The sequence below is a fragment of the Moschus berezovskii genome, chromosome 25 (genome assembly GCF_049115385.1).
Source record: "Moschus berezovskii isolate FMDL1 chromosome 25, NW_MosBer_1.0, whole genome shotgun sequence".
NCBI lineage: Eukaryota > Metazoa > Chordata > Mammalia > Artiodactyla > Moschidae > Moschus > Moschus berezovskii.
In genome coordinates, this window is record NC_142484.1 from 42,060,009 (window position 1) to 42,079,402 (window position 19,394).

The 19,394-nt window shown below is 41.5% G+C and overlaps 1 protein-coding gene across 2 annotated transcripts in view; it reads right to left on the minus strand.

The window, feature by feature from the left end:
* Nucleotides 1–14,609: 14,609 nt before the first annotated feature.
* GRM5 (glutamate metabotropic receptor 5) overlaps nucleotides 14,610–19,394 on the minus strand; it is a 660,867-nt gene continuing 656,082 nt past the window's right edge. For both annotated transcript variants that reach the window (XM_088832124.1, XM_055416174.2), the window contains one exon: nucleotides 14,610–15,423. In XM_088832124.1, coding sequence (XP_088688250.1) covers nucleotides 14,610–15,423 — 814 coding nt within the window. The remainder of the gene's footprint in view (nucleotides 15,424–19,394) is intronic.

The window sequence follows — 19,394 nt, forward strand, 5'->3', positions numbered from 1 at the left end:
TGGGGAGTTGGTGATGGACAGGGAGGCCTGGTGTGCTGAAGTCCATGGGGTCGCAAAGAGTCGGACACAACTGAACAACGGACCTGAACTGAATTATTACATGTATTTTAGATTTTATATAGTATTCTGTGAGATCTAAATATCTAGCACTGCCATTACTACAATGACTAGTACTATTATTAAAGCAGCTAGAATTGAAGGAACATACACTGTGTGCCCAACACTGCACACTTCATGTAGCTTATCTCATTTAATCCTCCCGAGGAGCTCTGATTACTAAACTAATGATACTTCCCTGAACACGCTACGCACTTTCTTGTGTCCCTGGACAGGCTGTTTCCTGTGCCTGACTGTTTTCCTCTCTTGTATCTGTCTAGTCAGCACCTACTGACCCTTTAAAATTCTATGGAAATCTCTTAGGGAAGTGTTCCAAGATACTGCTTTCACCTACATTCTTCCCCTTTGCTTCTTTTCCATCAAGCACACTTTACTATCTTTTTGACAATTAAAAAGTCATTGTTTATATCTTTAAGTTTTTCTCCTACTTTAGCAGATCTCATGATGCTCATGAACAACCCATGACAAGAAAATGCTTGCCCAAAGTCATGTAGCTCATCTAGTTATTTTTCCTTTTGCCCTTTTATTACGTTGACTATTTTATTTTTATGCTATTTTGTACGATTTCATTTATTTACTTATTTTTGGCTGTGCGGGGCCTTCACTGTTGCACCCTTTTCTCTAGTTGCAGTGAGCAGGAGTGAGTCTCCATGTGGGGTGCACAGGTTTCTCATGGTGATGGCACGTCTTGTTGCAGAGCATGCGCTCTGGGGCACTCCGGCTCCAGTAGTTGCTGCACGTGGGCTCCGTAGTTGCGGCTCCCAGGCTCCAGGGCACAGGCTCAGTAGCTGTGGCGCACAAGCTTAGTTGCTCCACAGCATGTCGGAACTTCCCAGATCAAGGATTGAACCCATGTCTCCTGCATTGAGAAGCAGATTCTTTACCACTGAGCCACCAGGGAAGCTCTAATAATTTTCTTAATCCTAATATTTTATCTTTTGATTATTTTAGATTCTATAGGTTAATTAATCTGCTGGTAGTAGATTTATTTCTTTCTTTGAAGTATTAATATCTGCTTCTGCTGCTGCATTGCTTCAGTTGTGTCTGACTCTGTATGACCCCATGGACTGCAGCCCACCAGGCTCCTCTGTCCACGGGATTCTCTAGGCAAGAGTACTAGAGTGGGTTGCCATTTCCTCATCCAGGGGATCTTCTTAACCCAGGGATTGAACCCGGGTCTCCTGCATTGCAGGCAGATACTCTACTGCTGAGCCACCAGGGAAGCCCAGTAATGTCTACTTTCTTTTTCTTGACTTAGAGTTTTATCTAGAATATCAAATGCCATATTAAATAGTAGTGATTTAGAATGGGTCTGTGTTCTGCTTTGCCAGAACAGTGCAGGTATAAATGGTTGTCCCAAGAAAAGTCACTGTCTCAGTACAATGGATTATTGTACTTTATTAAATTCTCAGAAAATGTGCTGAGAAAAACTGAAAATGAAAAATTTCATTGTCAGTTTAGAATTGTGGATTTATGGAATACATGTTTCATTCCTGATTTAATGGAAATTCTTCTGATATTTTTCTGTTAGTATTATGTTTGCCATAGGTTTATAATAGAAATTTTTCATCTCACGAAATTTTCCTTTTATTTTTAGTTGTTTTTTTTAATCAAAAATTGTTTACTTGATCAAATGTTTCTATCTTATCTACTAGATAATTACATTTTAATGTAGCAAGCTATATTAATTGATTTCCTAATACTGAGCAACATTTAAAATCCTAGTGTAAACTGTACTTAGTCATGAAGTATTATTAGTTTATTAAATTTTAAAACTTGATGTACAACTAGTTTATATGGGATTTTAAGACTGCTGTTTATGGGAATAGTTTATAACTTTCTTTATGTCCTTGCTTGTCTGATTTGTGTACCAAAGTAATAAAAGCCTCATAAAATGAGCTATAGATATTTCCATGTATATTCATATTCTATATCATGATGAAACTAAAATGTTTAAGCGCATTACACTTAGAGTTAAATATTTTAAAATTCCTTTTCATGATATTCTATCATTATTGGTTTATCTACATTTTCTACTTGTTTTTGTTTTAATTTGATAATTTATATTTTCCTAGAATATTATTTCATCTATATTTTCAAATTTATTAATTGAAAACAAAGTTTTACTTAGTGCTTTCTTTTGCATATCGTCTATATGTTTAGCTGTGTCTCTTTTCTCACAATAGTAATTGTGGTTTCTTTTTTACTTGATTAAGCTTGACAGATGTTTGTCAGTATGTTGGTCTTTACAAGTTAAAAGACTTTGGTTTTAATGATCATTTAAATTTTTTGTTAGATGTTTGTTTTCTTGTATTCAGTTCAGTTCAGTTCAGTTGCTCAGTCGTGTCCGACTCTTTGCAACCCCATGAATCACAGCACGCCAGGCCTCCCTGTCCATCACCAGCTCCTGGAGTTCACTCAAACTCATGTCCATCAAGTCGGTGACACCATCCAGCCATCTCATTCTCTGTTGTCCCCTTCTCCTCCTGCCCCCAATCCTTCCCAGTATCAGATTATTAAATTTTAAAAATATTTTCTTTGTTTTTTTTTGTTTCATTTTCAACTTCTTCAACTGAATGTCTAGTTAATTTATTTTTAGTTAATTTTTTAATGTTTACATTTAGAGTAAAACATTTTCTTTAGAGTACTTTGTGCAGGGTTTTCAATAACTTCATTTCTATGTAAGATATACTTTTAGTTAAGTTTTCCTCTTCAACCAAAAATGAAGAGAGATCCCAAGTATTTGTTTGGGTTATCACTTTTTTATTAATTCAAAATTTTATGACTTTTAGTCAGTGAATGTAGTCTCTATGGTTTTTGCCTTTTGGAATGTGTGAAGGTCTTTTTTGTGGTCAAATTCAAGGTTATTGTTTATGAATGTTTCATGAAACATTCATGAAAACAATATCTATTCTCTGTTTAATAGGTATAAAGCTCTAAATAAATTTGATTATTCGTTGTTTTGTTGCTTGATTCCCTTAAATTTTGCTTTATTTTTTGACTTCTTGATGTATTTGTGTCTTAAGTATATTAGAGAGATCCTTTGTGACTGTGGAATTTGTGTATGTGTGTGTGTATGTTTCTATTAATCTTTACTTTGTATGTTTTAAAGCTATATTTTAAAGCACATATTGGTTCGTGCTTATTCTATACTCTCAGTATAGAATTTATAATTTAAAATTGGCCATTCTAATAAATTTTATTTTTTTTTATTTTTTTGAACAGAGGAAAATTTATGCGTCGAACCTGGACTGGTCACTTATGATAATATACATGCTACAATTCCATTCTCCCCAATCATTCCACCTTCACCCTCTCCCACAGAGTCCCAAAGACTGTTCTAAATGCCTATGTCTCTTTTGCAGTCTCTTATACAGGGTTCAGGTTACCATTTTTCTAAATTCCATATATATGCGTTAATATACGGTATTGATGTTCTTCTTTCTGGCTTACTTCACTCTGTATAATTGGCTCCAATTTCATCCAAAAAGAATGCATTTGAATCAGTTTTAATGAGGTGGATGAAATCTAATAAATTTTAATTTGTATTAATCTTGCCAGACATCAATATTCCTACACCTACTTTTGTTTATTTTGCACTTGCCTCTTGGTGTTTTGCATATACCAGAGCTAGGTTAACTGATGGTGTTCCTTCAGCCAATAACAGAATGTGGTCCACTGGAGAAGGGAATGGCAAACCACTTCAGTATACTTGCCTTGAGAACCCCATGAACAGTATCAAAAGGCAAAATGATAGGATACAGAATGAGGAATTCCCCAGGTCGGTAGGTGCCAAGTATGCTACTGGAGATCAGTGGAGAAATAACTCTAGAAGGAATAAAGGGATGGAGCCAAAGCAAAACCAACACCCAGTTGTGGATGTGACTGGTGATAGAAGCAAGGTCCGATGTGTAAAGAGCAATATTGCATAGGAACCTGGAATGTTAGGTCCATGAATCAAGGCAAATTGGAAGTGGTCAAACAGGAGATGGCAAGAGTGAACATAGACATTCCAGGAATCAGTGAATTAAAATGGACTGGAATGGGTGAATTTAACTCAGATGACCATTATATCTACTACTGTGAGCAGGAATCCCTTAGAAGAAATGGAGTAGCCATCATGGTCAACAAAAGAGTCCGAAATTCAGTACTTGGATGCAATCTTAAAAATGACAGAATGATTTCTGTTCGTTTCCAAGGCAAACCATTCAATATTACAGTAATCCAGTCCTATGCCCCAACCAGTAATGCTGAAGAAGCCAAAGTTGAACGGTTCTATGAAGACCTACAAGACCTTTTAGAACTAACACCCAAAAAAGATGTCCTTTTCATTATAGGGTACTGGAATGCAAAAGTAGGAAGTCAAGAAACACCTGGAGTAACAGGCAAATTTGGCCTTGGAGGACAAAATGAAGCAGGGCAAAGGCTAATAGAGTTTTGCCAAGAGAACGCACTGGTCATAGCAAACACCCTCTTCCAACAACACAAGAGAAGGCTCTACACATGGATATCACCAGATGGTCAACACCGAAATCAGATTGATTATATTCTTCGCAGCCAAAGATGGAGAAGCTCTATACAGTTACCAAAAACAAGACCAGGAGCTGACTGTGGCTCAGATCATGAACTCCTTATTGCCAAATTCAGACTGAAGAAAGTAGGGAACACCACTAGGCCATTCAGATATGACCTAAATCAAATCCTTATGATGATACAGTGGAAGTAAGAAATAGATTCAAGGGACTAGATCTGATAGATAGAGTGCCTGATGAACTCTGGACGGAGGTTCGTGACATTGTACAGGAGACAGAGACCAAGACCATCCCCATGGAAAAAAAATGCAAAAAAGCAAAATGGCTGTCGGAGGAGGCCTTACAAATAGCTATGAAAAGAAGAGAAGCGAAAAGCAAAGGCGAAAAGGAAAGATATAAGCATCTGAATGCAGAGTTCCAAAGAATAGCTAGGAGAGATAAGAAAGCCTTCCTCAGCGATCAATGCAAAGAAATAGAGGAAAACAACAGAATAGGAAAAATAAGAGATCTCTTCAAGAAAATTAGAGATATCAAGGGAACATTTCATGCAAAGATGGGCTTGATAAAGGACAGAAATGGTATGGACCTAACAGAAGCAGAAGATATTAAGAAGAGGTGGAAAGAATAAACAGAAGAACTGTACAGAAAACATCTTCATAACCGAGATAATCACGATGATGTGATCACTCACCTGGAGCCAGACATCTTGGAATGTGAAGTCAAGTGGGCCTTACAGAGCATCACTACAAACAAAGCTAGTGGAGGTGATGGAATTCCAATTGAGCTATTTCAAATCCTGAAAGATGATGCTGTGAAAGTGCTGCACTCAATATGCCAGCAAATTTGGAAAACTCAGCAGTGGCCACAGGAGTGGAAAAGATCAGTCTTCATTCCAATCCCAAAGAAAGGCAATGCCAAAGAATGCTCAAAGGACCGCACAATTGTACTCATCTCACACGCTAATAAAATCATGCTCAAAATTCTCCAAGCCAGGCTTCAGCAATATGTGAACCGTGAGCTTCCAGATGTTCAAGCAGGTTTTAGAAAAGGCAGAGGAACCAGAGATCAAATTGCCAACATACGCTGGATCATGGAGAAAGCAAGAGAGTTCCAGAAAAACATATATTTCTGCTTCACTGAGTATGCCAAAGCCTTTGACTGTGTGGATCACAATAAACTCTGGAACATTCTGAAAGAGATGGGAATCCCAGACCACCTGACCTGCCTCTTGAGAAACCTGTATGCAGGTCAGGAAGCAACAGTTAGAACTGGACATGGAACAACAGAATGGTTCCAAATAGGAAAAGGAGTGCGTCAAGGTTGTATATTGTCACCCTGCTTATTTAACTTATATGCAGAGTACATCATGAAGAACGCTGGGCTGGAAGAAGCACAAGCTGGAATCAAGATTGCTGGGAGAAATATCAATAACCTCATATATGCAGATGACACCACTCTTATGGCAGAAAGTGAAGAGGAACTAAAAAACTTCTTGATGAAAGTGAAAGAGGAGAGTGAAAAGGTTGGCCTGAAGCTCAACATTCAGAAAACAAAGATCATGTCATCTGGTCCCATCACTTCATGGGAAATAGATGGGGAAACAGTGGAAACAGTGTCAGACTTTATTTTTTGGGGCTCCAAAATCACTGCAGATGCTGATTGCAGCCATGAAATTAAAAGACGCTTACTCCTTGGAAGGAAAGTTATGACCAACCTAGATAGCATATTAAAAAGCAGAGATATTACTTTGCCAACCAAGGTCTGCCTAGTCAAGGCTATTGTTTTTCCCGTGGTCATGTATGGATGTGAGAGTTGGATGTGAAGAAAGCTGATTGCCAAATAATTGATGCTTTTGAACTGTGGTGCTGGAGAAGAATCTTGAGTGTCCCTTGGACTGCAAGGAGGTCCAACCAGTCCATTCTAGAGGAGATCAATCCTGCATGTTTATTGGAAGGATTGATGCAAAAGCTGAAACTGCAATACTTTGGCCACCTCATGTGACGAGTTGACTCACTGGAAAAGACTCTGATGCTGGGAGGGATTGGGGGCAGGAGGAGACGGGGACGACGGAGAATGAGATGGCTGGATGGCATCACCGACTCAATGGACATGAGTTTGAGCAAACTCCGGGATTTGGTGATGGACAGGGAGGCCTGGCGTGCTGTGATTCATGGGGTCGCAAAGAGTCGGACACGACTGAGCGACTGAACTGAACTGAATACAACTGTGTTATTCTTTCTTAGGGCTTCTCAGTTTCCTTTAATTTATTCAGACTTTTTAATCTATTTATTAGCCTAGTCACTGTTACTTGCATTTTTCTTGGGTTCCTGACCACTACTTTATCAGTTAGAAATGGTTATCTCTCAGCCTTCTCTTATTTCTTAAATTTGGTGTTTTTTTTTTTTTACTATGCAAAGTATAAGAAAGTATTCTTGCCCTCATACTTATTGAATAGAACTAGTCAGGATAGCCCTGAGTTTTTTGCTGATTGTCCTGGATTATTAGAGTGGGTATTTGCAATCCCAGAATAAGCCCTTTCTCTCTGTATACATTTAGAGTGTTTCATGCCTCCTTGAAGAGCGGGGTGAGTATAGTGGGACTAGTGACATGACTTGAGCTCTTTAGAGAGAGAGGGTGCATGACAGACAGAACCCCAGCATACAGGGAAGCAAAAGGTGGAAATCATGGCCTTGAACATGCTGGAGTAGAATCACATCATGGTACATGTGTTAGATGTGGCCATGTAATTTTGATTACTTGGGTAAATTAGAAAACATGTGATAAGAGTTTCCAAAATAAGTTCTGGATAATACTCCCATAGCCTTTTACTGCTCTTGGAATACAGTTCACTGGCTACTCAACATCTACTGCTGCTACTGTTTCATGTATAGCTTCATCGGAGGCTGGCAGAGTTAAGAAAACCATCCAACATGTTGATTGAAAAAGAAAATCTTCTGCTTGACTGCTGGGAGTAAGTTAAAGTGCTGGCAGAGCTCTGAGAAATCAGAAGACAGGAGGAAAGTGGATAATAAAATGAAGAAAGGCGTTCCATGATTCAGTCGAATGGCTCTGAAAGTGATGATAGACTCTATGTTTTCTTCTCTGAAATCCTTAAGAGAGAGCATCATGGAAATTACAATCAATTTTCAAGATTGAAAGAAAAAGTTGTCTACAAATTATAAATTTTATAGCATAACATTTTTGCAATTCATTCTATGAAGTTCTACTCTGAGGAGACTACTCATAAAAAAATAAAAGTAAAAATACTTCCAAGGTTAATGAGTATTAGCATATTTAAAGAAAAGTGGCAAATTCTGAGGTAAAGGGAGCCATTAAACTTGGAGTTATTATGATTTCCAAACATTTAAAACTCTAAAAACTATTACCACTTAGCAGTTCAGAAAAGTCAATTTATATATTAAATTATAATTTTCATGGACATATTATTCAGAAATTTATTATATAACATCTATCCTATTACAGAAACATGCTAGTTACGTAAGGCTTCACTTTATGTCAATGAGGCAAAATACAAGTTATATATAAATAAACCAAATGGTCTGGTCTATATACCATACATTTGTATAAATGTTCATACAAAAAGACTGACATGTCATGACAAAAATAAGTGTGTTTGCTTTGGAGTTAAAGCTAATTTAAAATATTTATTCTTGTGGAGGTTCAGCTAAGTTTTCCTGTAATACTTTTTGTTTAGGGGTCTAAACATGACCAGGAAACCGGAGTCTAAAGTTTTCTTCTTAAAACTTATCTATTGAAATTATTCTTAACAAATAATGTAGTAACTGATTTCATATTTCAAAATACTTTGACAAAAAAATGAAGTTACTGTGTTTTTAAGGGGATAATTTCATTAATATAATCCTATTTACCTACCTATCTGGGGTTTCCCTAGTGGCTCAGGAGTAAAGAATCCGCCTGCAGTGAAGAAGCAGTGGGAGACACCAGTTTGAACCCTCGATCAGGAAGATTTCCTGGAAGAGGGCATGGCAATTCACTTCAGTATTCTTGCCTGGAGAATCCCATGGACAGAAGAGCCTGGCAGGCTAAGGTCCATAGTGTCACAATGAGCTGGACATAAATGAAGTGACTTACCATGCACCTACCTATCTAGCTAGCTACCATAAAAAAGTAAATGTTTGATAACTGTTAATTTTTACAAACTGATCATTTACATACTATACTCCAAACCTGGCTAGGATTCAGCATAGACTATAACAGAAGAAAAATGTTCTTTCTGTGGTGCTTAAGATCAATTTACTAAGTCATCCTAGATGGACAGTTCCAACCTCCATAGACTTTCCCCCGCAATGATATATGCCTTACGTTGGACAAGAATTTGTTACCGCTCCACAAGTAATATTGGACTTAACATATCTAAGCTGCCTGCTGGATATTAACTGCATAAAAAACACTATGTTGCCATTGATAGCTATCACCTATTAAGCATTTACCACATACCAGGAAGGCCTGGCATGCTGTGATTCATGGGGTCGCAAAGAGCGACTGAGCAACAGAACTGAACTGAACTGAGAAATTCTGGAAATGAAATAAATCTCACAGGTTATTGTTACTCATGTCTGCATTTAAATAAAAACGAACTGAGTTATAGAGACATCAAGGTTATTCATCCAAGATCATACGGGACAGGGCAATAGAGAATGACTTTTAATCCTGCTGCTGCTGCTAAGTCACTTCAGCTGTGTCCGACTCTGCGTGACCCCATAGATGGAAGCCCACCAGGCTCCCCCGTCCCTGGGATTCTCCAGGCAAGAACACTGGAGTGGGTTGCCATTTCCTTCTCCAATGTGTGAAAGTAAAAAGTGAAAATGAAGTCGCTCTGTTGTGTCCGACCCTCAGCGACCCCATGGACTGCAGCCTACCAGGCTCCTCCATCCATGGGATTTTCTAGGCAAGAGTACTGGAGTGGCTTGCCATTGCCTTCTCTGGATTTTTAATCCTATTTAATGCTATTTCTACTGCATCATCTGGTTTTATCTGACCTCCCGTGATTTTATGGAGTCTTACAAAACTCTTTTGATCTTTAGGAGATAATTTTCTGTATGTAGTCCAGGTATTTCATATCAACCTTAAGTTCACATAAACATATGCCCATTTGGATTACTTAGAAGAGACTGAATTAGAGAGTCTGACAAAAAAAAGGTTTTCTTTTGTAAGTTCAAACATAGTTTGTATAAACTTATACATGTATAAGAATAAATGTGTATATACATATTAAATGAGTACAAATAATACAGGGGAGTAGAAAGAAGATATATTTTAAAATTTACATTGTCTTTCTTTTCCATACATCATTCATCTAGTCTACATTATGCTTTTAGGTTTTAGCTAATTTGTGTTCAGGAAGTGTAAGTTTGCTTAAGAATCTATCAAAGTAAAAAGTGATTTAATTAGTAATTTTTTTTCCCAGAAAAATTGTATAGATATGGCCATACATACACACATAAACATACACACAAAACTATATAGATAGATTCAAAAGTAAAATATCTATATTGATGTGTGTAAGTCTGTATACATATGCAGACACATATATGTATATACACACACACACATAATCTATATTATTGTGCTGTTACTTCTATCAACACATAACTGTGGAACTACACCTATAATTTGTATTGGCATTTTCAGACACACAGGAAACTTTTATTCCCTACATGCTTCCTTGTTTTAAAGTAAGTATTTATTTATGTCTTGAAAGGTATTTGCAGGTGCCTTTGGGGACAGCATCTCTGGTGGTTTTGTGCTTAGTTCACAGTTGCGTTTTAATCCACTGTCCACAGGCTGCTTTGTCAACCCCGTAACTCGAACGTGTAGATCGTTCAGAATTTAAGGTGAATTAATAGTATGGCTCTTTGGGTCACAGAAAACACTATTAAGACAACAATCTAAACATTTAAGGGGAGGAATCTTAAAGTCATATCATAGTTTCTTTTTTAATATTTTTCAAAAAGTAACTGACTTCACAAATACCAGCTCTAACATGATTTAGACAACTGAGGAACAGGCAAGGATATTTTAAAGCATTAAAATAAAACACATTTATACAAGTACAAAGCAAAACAATGCTGATAGAAATGTTAAAATTTATGAAAAAATCATTTGCAATTCACATCAAAATAATTTAACATTCTCTATCATTTTAATAGCACAAGATGCAACAACAGAAAAAAAGAAAAAGAAAAAACATACACGCACACCATCTTAAAACCAAATCAGTTAAAGTGCAGAAAAAAGTAAGTACAAGCACTTGTAGCCCACACAAATCTTTTAGGATTGGCACCATCTCTCTAAAACATCTATATTCTATATAGATTTCTAATTACAACACCACCAGCAGCTGCCATTGAATTCTAGAAATACACACAATATACATAGTATATTTGTTCACATTGGGAAGATCAGTGAAATTCAGCCAACTATTTTATACATGCCTCCTTCTTCAACAGATAGTAGAGCATCTCTCAGGCTTCAGACCCTCTTTAAAGTGAATTCCGACTTATCTTTACAGTTTTCACTGATCTGTATATTTTTCACAGTATAAAATTGTAAATGGTAACTACAGCGATTCTGACAGCTTGAGGGTTATTAATAAGCTGTGGCTAAATGTGAACTCAGGTAATAACCTTTGAAGTCTCCGAAACACGTACATTTTTCTGGGAGACTAGCACAGGAAATTATTTTTTTAAAGAGTTTTATTCCTGGTTTGGAAGTCACAGAATTGCACAGAATTATACAATTCATTGACAGTCAGAAATAGTTCCTAGTCTTTCTGATCGCATGCTGGTAACAGCAGAAACTTGGGAAAGACTGTTACTAACAAGGATTAGGGGTCTGCTTTTTTCTCTTTGCTTCAGTCAAATCTCACATGGCTCTCCTTTCCACACTCCCTTTCTGTTCCCCACCCCTAACCCAGAGAGCTGGTTCTGCTTCTTCACGGTGCAGACACGATCTTCTCACGCTGTCCCCACCGCTTCCCACAATAGAGAATGGGTGGACTGCTTAGATAGTCTGTACAACTTGAGTGAACCAGGTCTTCTCTTTTTAATCGTCGGACCAAACTGTCCTTTAGGGTCGCTTTTCTGAAACTCAGCATTTCACTGTACTTTCCCCTTCCCTTGAGTCATGCTGGTCCCACTTGAATTATCACTGGGCACCAGGAACAGATTGTTTTCTAGGAAATTCAATGAAAATAGGTATTCAAATGAATTGTGAAGTTCATATCCTAGCCCTAAAGTGAATATTCAGTTCTCTTTTGTACTGTAGATTTAACTTGGAACCTGGTATCAGAATTGGCAAAGAGACAGAGTTAGTATCATTCCAAAATAAAAGATCCCAAGAAGGCATTACCAATAATACTATATATTATACAATGTATTGAATGAAGTGGCAAAGGGTTATATAAATACACAGAAAAATACCTCTTGTTCTCCTCTAATTAGATAAATTATTTTTCTTATGTTGACTATTAATTCATATAGAATTATATGATGGCAATTTATTCACATTAAATTTTAATTTCTAATGAATTTTCTCATATGGTAGTATACTTTTAAAGGAAATATGTTACTAAAAAAATATAAAAGGAATTTGATCATGGAGAAAGTTTTAAAAATGTTTTCCTGTTGGTCAACACAGTGAAACTCGTATTTGAGAATACAGTGGAAACCAACATAAGGGTTCTTTGAAACAAATTTAAAAATTTAGATAGAGCATACTTAGGAAGGTTTCAATGCCTAAGAAATCAAGACAGTAACCCCCAGGTGAATGCCACCCTTTTGATGAGAATCCAGGGATATTAATATTTACTTCAAAATATTTACATTTGTTTTTCAAGTAGAGGCAGACATTTGCTTTCAATGAAACCACAAAACTTAGCTAGATTGACTGTTTCAACAGTCTCATAATATTTGGGATCAAGGGGCTCCAACGATGCTATTTTCAAATTTGCACAGGAAGTTTGATTTTTTAAAAATTTATATTTTAGTAAATTAATGTTAGCTTTTAATGTTTTATATTGGGAGATTTGATTTAATATAATCTGAGAATAGTTATCAGGAAAAGTAAAGTAGTGTATTATAACGTTTAAAAGTAGAGAATGATAAATTACGCTAATAGATATATTTTTCATTTCTCAATTCCTTCTTTTAAGTAGATGTGAAATAAAAAATACCAAATAAGGATATTGAGCAAAAGGAAAAAGGTTTTTATTTATTTTTCTCTCTGCTAAAAATATACTTCTGCCTCATAGCAAATCTTTCTCATAAGGCTATCTTTAGTATAAGGCTGGGTCAACTGGACTTTAAATTTATAGGATACCTCCTCCTCTTATTACTATCCTTATTTAAAAATCAAAAACATTTGGCACCTGAGGATAGCTGTAATGGGAGGAAGAAAGAGATGACAGTGGATGCAGGTCTTGAGCTGAATTCTATCTATAGGAGCCTATCAAAGCACAGATATGTCTATTATAACTTTAAATCTCTTTTCTGCAGTTTTTAAAAAGTGACAGTATGAAGTGCACAAAATTATATTCATAATTATTTTAAAAAGGAAAATATTAATAATTGCTTTGCCTCTTTTTGGAATGGCTAAGAAAGATTGTGTGGTTTGTATCTGTTAAGGTTCCTCTGTTTTAGTTTTCTGTATTGCTTTGAAAAATCTACATGTGTCATAGTTCATAGCTGCCCTGTTTAAGCAGCCAAGAAAAGTTAAAATCACTGCTCACTGGCATAGCTAAATCTCTGCTAAGCCGACTTGACAGTTTAAAGTCTCCAGTGTATTAAGATTGTGTTAATTTTTTGAACAGTCCCTCCAATCACGACAGTGTCTTCATTGGGTCTACGGACCGTTCTTCCAGTGGTGGGACTTGAAAAGAACAGAGGAGCTCTTTGTGCATCAGGTTCTCAAAAGAAAGGAATGTAGAAGCCCAAATGCATATTTTAAATATTTTAGCTGGCAATGCATTCATAATGAGTGGGCCACATTTCATGAAAGAGATAGCCAAGCTGGAGCTTAAGAATTATTATTATTAGAAAGAGAATTTCCAGCTACACAACGCACCCCAGTGAGGGAATTACAAAACAGTATTCCAGAAAATATTTTTTGCTACTCCAGTATTGATTGGCAACATGGTGAAATAGTCAAGAAATCTTCCACTGGTTTTCTTGGTTAATGGAGGTGAACTGAAATAACTAGGTGGAATCCAGGATGCAGGCTTTTGGAAGAAGAGGTCCCAACCAAATTGGAAAGTGTCTGGTAAAAGCCCTACATACATCAGCGCAGCCCTCATCACACAGTTGCGCGTTGCCCATGGGACACGCTCATATCAACGCCTCAGCAAATACTGGGTCCAAGTCTGCTTTCCAAGGTCTTTAAAGGAAAGAAAAAAAAAAAAGAGGAAGAGAAAGGTTGATGTTTTGGTCCCAGATTTTGAGTTTGTTAGAAAATGTACATTCATGTTTGGTGGAATCAAAGAATCTTCTGGGAAAAGAATTAAAGTAAACAAACAAAAAGAACAATTTTTCTTTTTTTTTTTTTTACAGTTGCTTATTAACTATGCCTTTTCAACCCTCCGTTTTGCTGTTTCGCACTCCTTGCCCTAGAGCAAAGCACTTGGGATGTAACTGGTTCAACAGACTCCTCGTGAGCCCTCAAAAGTAGAAGCGGTGTTTCTTAAAAGCCCATGTTTTCTAAGGCCACTAGAAGAAAATCTGCCGAAAGATTTGTGGTTGGTGTCTTCAGTCGGTGGATGGTAGATAGCACTCTTGATCTCTTGTTTCCACTGCGGGTGTACGCGATGTCTTCCACCTCGGGGTCTTAAGCAGGCGCCCAGGCCTGTCCTTGCTGTCTGTGGGGACACCGGAGGGTCTCGGCTCCTTGGGGCGGGGGGGACCCCAACGTGGTTCCCCAGGACATTCACAAGGACGAGGAGCTCTGGGTGTAATCTCTGATGATAAGCGTGTCGTACTTGGGAGACGACGGGATACACAGGGCCGACTCGGACACCGGCGAGTTGGGGGTGGTGCTCCCCGAGTCCACCGAGTCCCTGAAGGGGGACGGCGGCGTGAGCGCCACCAGCTCCTCCAGGTCCGCCTTGCCGGCCGCGGCCTCGGGCCCGGCCGCCGCCGCCGCCGCGGGGGAAGGCTCGCGGGCGGCGCCCTCCGCCGGCGGGGCCGCGCCGCCCGGGCCCTCGGCGGCGGGCGGCGGCTGGATCTCGGCGAACGTGGTCATCACGGCGGCGGGCAGCTGCATCTCCGCGGGGATCAGGTAGGCCGAGCAGAGCGCGGCGCCCGTGCCGGGCGCCCCCGGGGCGGCCAGCATCATGGAGTTGAGCTCGCTGATGTTAGCCGTGAAGCGCGTCACCACGCTGCTGATCTGCTCCAGCAGCGAGCCCTGAGACGAGCTGCTGCGCGCCGCGGGCTCCGAGCGCAGCGAGCGCGCGTCCTCGTCGTCGGGGCGCCGGCTCAGCGTGCGGATGGGCGACGGCGCGCGGCGCGCCTCGGCCTCGGCCGCGGCGGGGCGCGCCTTGGGGCCGGCGTCCGGGGGCTCGGGCCCGCCGCCGCCCGCGCCCCCCGCGCCGCGGCCCTCCGTGCTCTTGGGGAAGGGCTTGATGACGGCCGTCTGGTTGGGGTTCTCCTTCTTGTTGATGTGCACCGACAGCCTCTGCCACAGGTGCTGCCCGCGGCTGCTCTTCTCGTTCTGCGCCCAGGTGACCGACTTGCCGTTGGAGCTGCGGAGGGAAGGCAGACGAGAGGTTACTGCGCGCTCCTCCGTGGGTGGTGGTGGGGCTGGGGGCTGTGGGACTCGGACTGGGGACAGGAGGCATCCAGGGACACCAGGGGAGGAGATCTGGGAACAGGCTTTTTGCTGCCTTTGAGTTCTAGGCCGCTTTCTTGTCTCTGACCTTCCGTTCATCATTACCGCGAAAGGATGTCGAAGGGGATACTAGGAAGGTGAAAGGGGCTGTTCATGGGAACCCTGGAGGAGGAAATGGCAACCCACTCCAGTATTCTTGCCCGGGAAATCCCATGGACCGAGGAGCCTGGCGGTCTGCACACCACCGGCTCGGAAAACCATCCACGAGGACTTGGCGACTAAACAATAATGTCAGTTCCGCCGTAGTTCTCGCTTACCCGGGAGTGCGGCAGTTGGTTAAGTTGCAAACCTAGAAGCAAGGGCTTGCAGTATTGTGGTTGGATGTTGATGTGCCCAGTACACAGCACGGGCTTCCTAAAGTTGGGGGCCTCTGAAAGGAAACGTTAGAACTAGGAGCGCCCCTCAACCTGATCATCAGAGGGGACTGTAGAGGTAGGAGTCGGGGGTCACCAGGAAGGAGATAGTGGTTCCAATTCAGTTTCTATTCTGCAGGCCAGTGATTGGTGCATTTAACTAGGGTTTACTGTAAGAACTCCTGACGCGATTTTACTTACTCTGACTTATGGGGTGGAAAATACAGATTCAGTGAACACATACACTGATTTATAATTAGAACTTTTTTACCTCCTAGAAACTTTCCTCACACATTTATTTTTAGGCCTAAAAGTCCAATAACAATTCTGCCAGGGAGCATTGCAGTATTATTGCCCTTGGCACCTGGCACACTATGTTCAAATTAGGGTCTTGATGAGTAGTGCCTGATTGACATGGCTTCTTAGAGCCTTTCTCCTGCCTCTCTTTCCCAAGTAGTCCTTTCTGGTTTCCCCTCTGGGAACTGAAATCTGCTCTGGTGAAGAAAGCCTCTAATGAGTTGATGCTTCAGCCTTACAGACAGACGGCCTGTACCCTCCTTTCCTCTCAAAAACAATGAGACAACTGCCTCTCAGCACACAGACTATCAAGAAGTTCTCCTTTGTTTAGAGGATGTGGCCTGACCTTCAGGAAGGTGATATGGAGAGATCCTGGTATGATTTACCCCCAGGAAGGAATGTGAGAGCTCTGTAACTAGGGGGTCTGTTATGTCCAGACAGCTCTGTTCCAGGTGCTGTGGACTAAGAGAGAGCCCTGCTGCTGCTGCTAAGTCACGTCAGTCATGTCCGACTCTGTGCGACCCCATAGACGGCAGCCCACCAGGCTCCCCCATCCCTGGGATTCTCCAGGCAAGAACACTGGAGTGGGTTGCCATTTCCTTCTCCAATGCACGAAAGTGAAAAGTGAAAATGAAGTCGCTCAGTCGTATCCGACTCTTAGCAACCCCATGGACTGCAGCCTACCAGGCTCCTCCGTCCATGGGATTTTCCAGGCGAGAGTACTGGAGTGGGGTGCCATTGCCTTCTCCGAAGAGAGAGAGCCCTAGGCAGTCTCTGCTGCTGCTGCTCCTGCTAAGTCACTTCAGTCGTGTCCGACTCTGTGTGACCCCATAGATGGAAGCCCACCAGGCTCCCCCGTCCCTGGGATTCTCCAGGCAAGAACACTGGAGTGGGTTTCCATTTCCTTCTCCAATGTGTGAAAGTGAAAAGTGAAAGTGAAGTCGCTCAGTCATGTCCGACCTTTAGCGACCCAACGGACTGCAGCCTACCAGCCTCCTCCATCCATGGGATTTTCTAGGCAAGAGTACCGGAGTGGGGTGCCATTGCCTTCTCCCAAGAGAGAGAGCCCTAGGCAGTCTCTAAACAAAGGCTTTAGCCACCCAATTTGCTTATCTCAGCTGGTGGTTATTCAACTTAATAGCATATAGGACTCACCTGTGGTATTTGCCACATACCCCGGCGGGACTGCAGAGATTCTGATTGTCTAGATTGGGTTCCATGGATCCATGCATTTGACAAGCTCTCTGCTTCCCTAAAGTGAGTCTGCAGTTGGTGTTTCACAAACTAAGAAATTCTAACAAGAAGGTATCCTTTTTCTCTGAGTTCCTGTTGTTCCCTTGGCCTCCTGGCTGGCAGGCTGGCTGGCCTTTGCCAGGCAAGGGACCAAACTATGTTTGGAGCCCACCTGCCTTGGGACTGCCGACTGCAACTCTGAGAGCCTGTCTTGCTTGAGGCGTCCACTCCCTTGATAGCAGACCACTGTTTTTACAGCCCCTATGACAAGCATACCTCCTGACTCTGCCACACTGCCTCCCATGTTTTCATCTGTCCCTTTCCACTGTGAGGTCTTCCTGTTTTTGCTCTTTCCACTGAAATCCCAGTCCATTTAATCTACCCTGTGTTTTGCCACCTGGTGTCCTTCAAAATTCTGCAACATGAGATATCCCTGCCCCAATGGACATTATTTCCAGCTATTGAGGTTTTGTGCATCCCCAGTAACAGAAGGGACCCTGCTAACCTGTAAATTTTCCAGAGACTTCCAGGGTTTTTCTTTTTTTTACATTTTTGCATTAACCTGACCTGCTACCCTTTATGTTTTCATTGCAGCACTTTTCTTCTTCCCAAGTGTCCACTAACTTCTGGAACATGGCACAGGAGAAACGGCCCAAACGATGTATGGGATTTGATTGGGAACACAGTTGCCAGCAACCCCGTTTCTCTCCTGCTGGCAGGATAAGAAACAGACAAGTCTGGAGGGACAGTTAGTCTTTCTGGTAGCTGAGGCCACTTTTGCTAGAAAGCACAGGCTAGAAGCTAGAAGTATAACTGGCTTCACCCCACCAAGCTTTACCCTAGGGAAGCTCTCGCCTCCAGCACACAGAGGTTTTGATGGAACATAACCCTAATAGTGGCAGTCATTGGAGTCCCAGGTAGCTGGCCTCCAAGACCCGAGAGCGCCTTGAAAAACCTGTAGATGAATGTGTGAGAAGGAAACGGCCCCAACGAGTGTCTGGAAAGAGCAAATTAGCTAAGATGGGATGGTCAGGCTCTCTCGCCCCACCCTCTCACCACGTTTTGTAAACAACGGTTATGTAACAGCTGAGCTCACTTAGGGCACTGTACATGTACCTCCTGAGGCACTCGCTTGCCTACAGGCTGCTTTTGTTGTGTAGAAATATAGAAAGTGAAGTTGTGTCCGACTCTTTGCGACCCCATGGACTGTAGCCCACCAGGCTCTTCCGTCCATGGGATTTTCCAGGCAAGAATTCTGGAGTGGGTTGCCATTTCCTCCTCCAGGTGATCTTTCTGACCCAGGGATCGAATCCCCTTCTCCCACATTGTAGGCAGAGGCTTTACTGTCTGAGCCACCAGGGAAACCCCAAGGTATATATAAGCTCCACCTTAAAAAGCCCTTGGGGCGTTGTCAGGGCTGTGCTATGGCTACTTAGGCTGATGAGGCTGAGGAAGGGCCCTGTCGGCTGGGTCAACCAGGAGAGAATATAGCATGTCTGTGGCTGCTGCAGCCGCGGTGCCGGCCCCCAGAGGATAAATGTTAGCTGCAGTCCCTAGGGCTCCTCGTGTTTTCTTTCAGCCTCTGAGCTCGCGCCTTGCTCACCACGGGTTCAGTGAACAGTGCAAACTGTGATCAGCGAGACGGTTGGCATGGCCGGCAGGATCGACCAGACAGCAGGCTGCCAGCACAGGGGACTGCCGCTTTTCCTGGCCATGTCTTTGCTCACAGAGTGACGGGGCCTGTGGTCACACAGGAGAGAAACCACCAGGCAATCTGAATAACAGTGGAAACAGACACAGGAGACGCCGCAGACACAGAGTCCCTAACTGAACACTTCATTGCCTTTCTTGGGTCATGGGGTATATATTTTTTTTCCTCCAAAGCACATGGGAGTTAAGAGAAAACCGACCCTCTGACATGAGTCAGTTTACCAGTAGAATG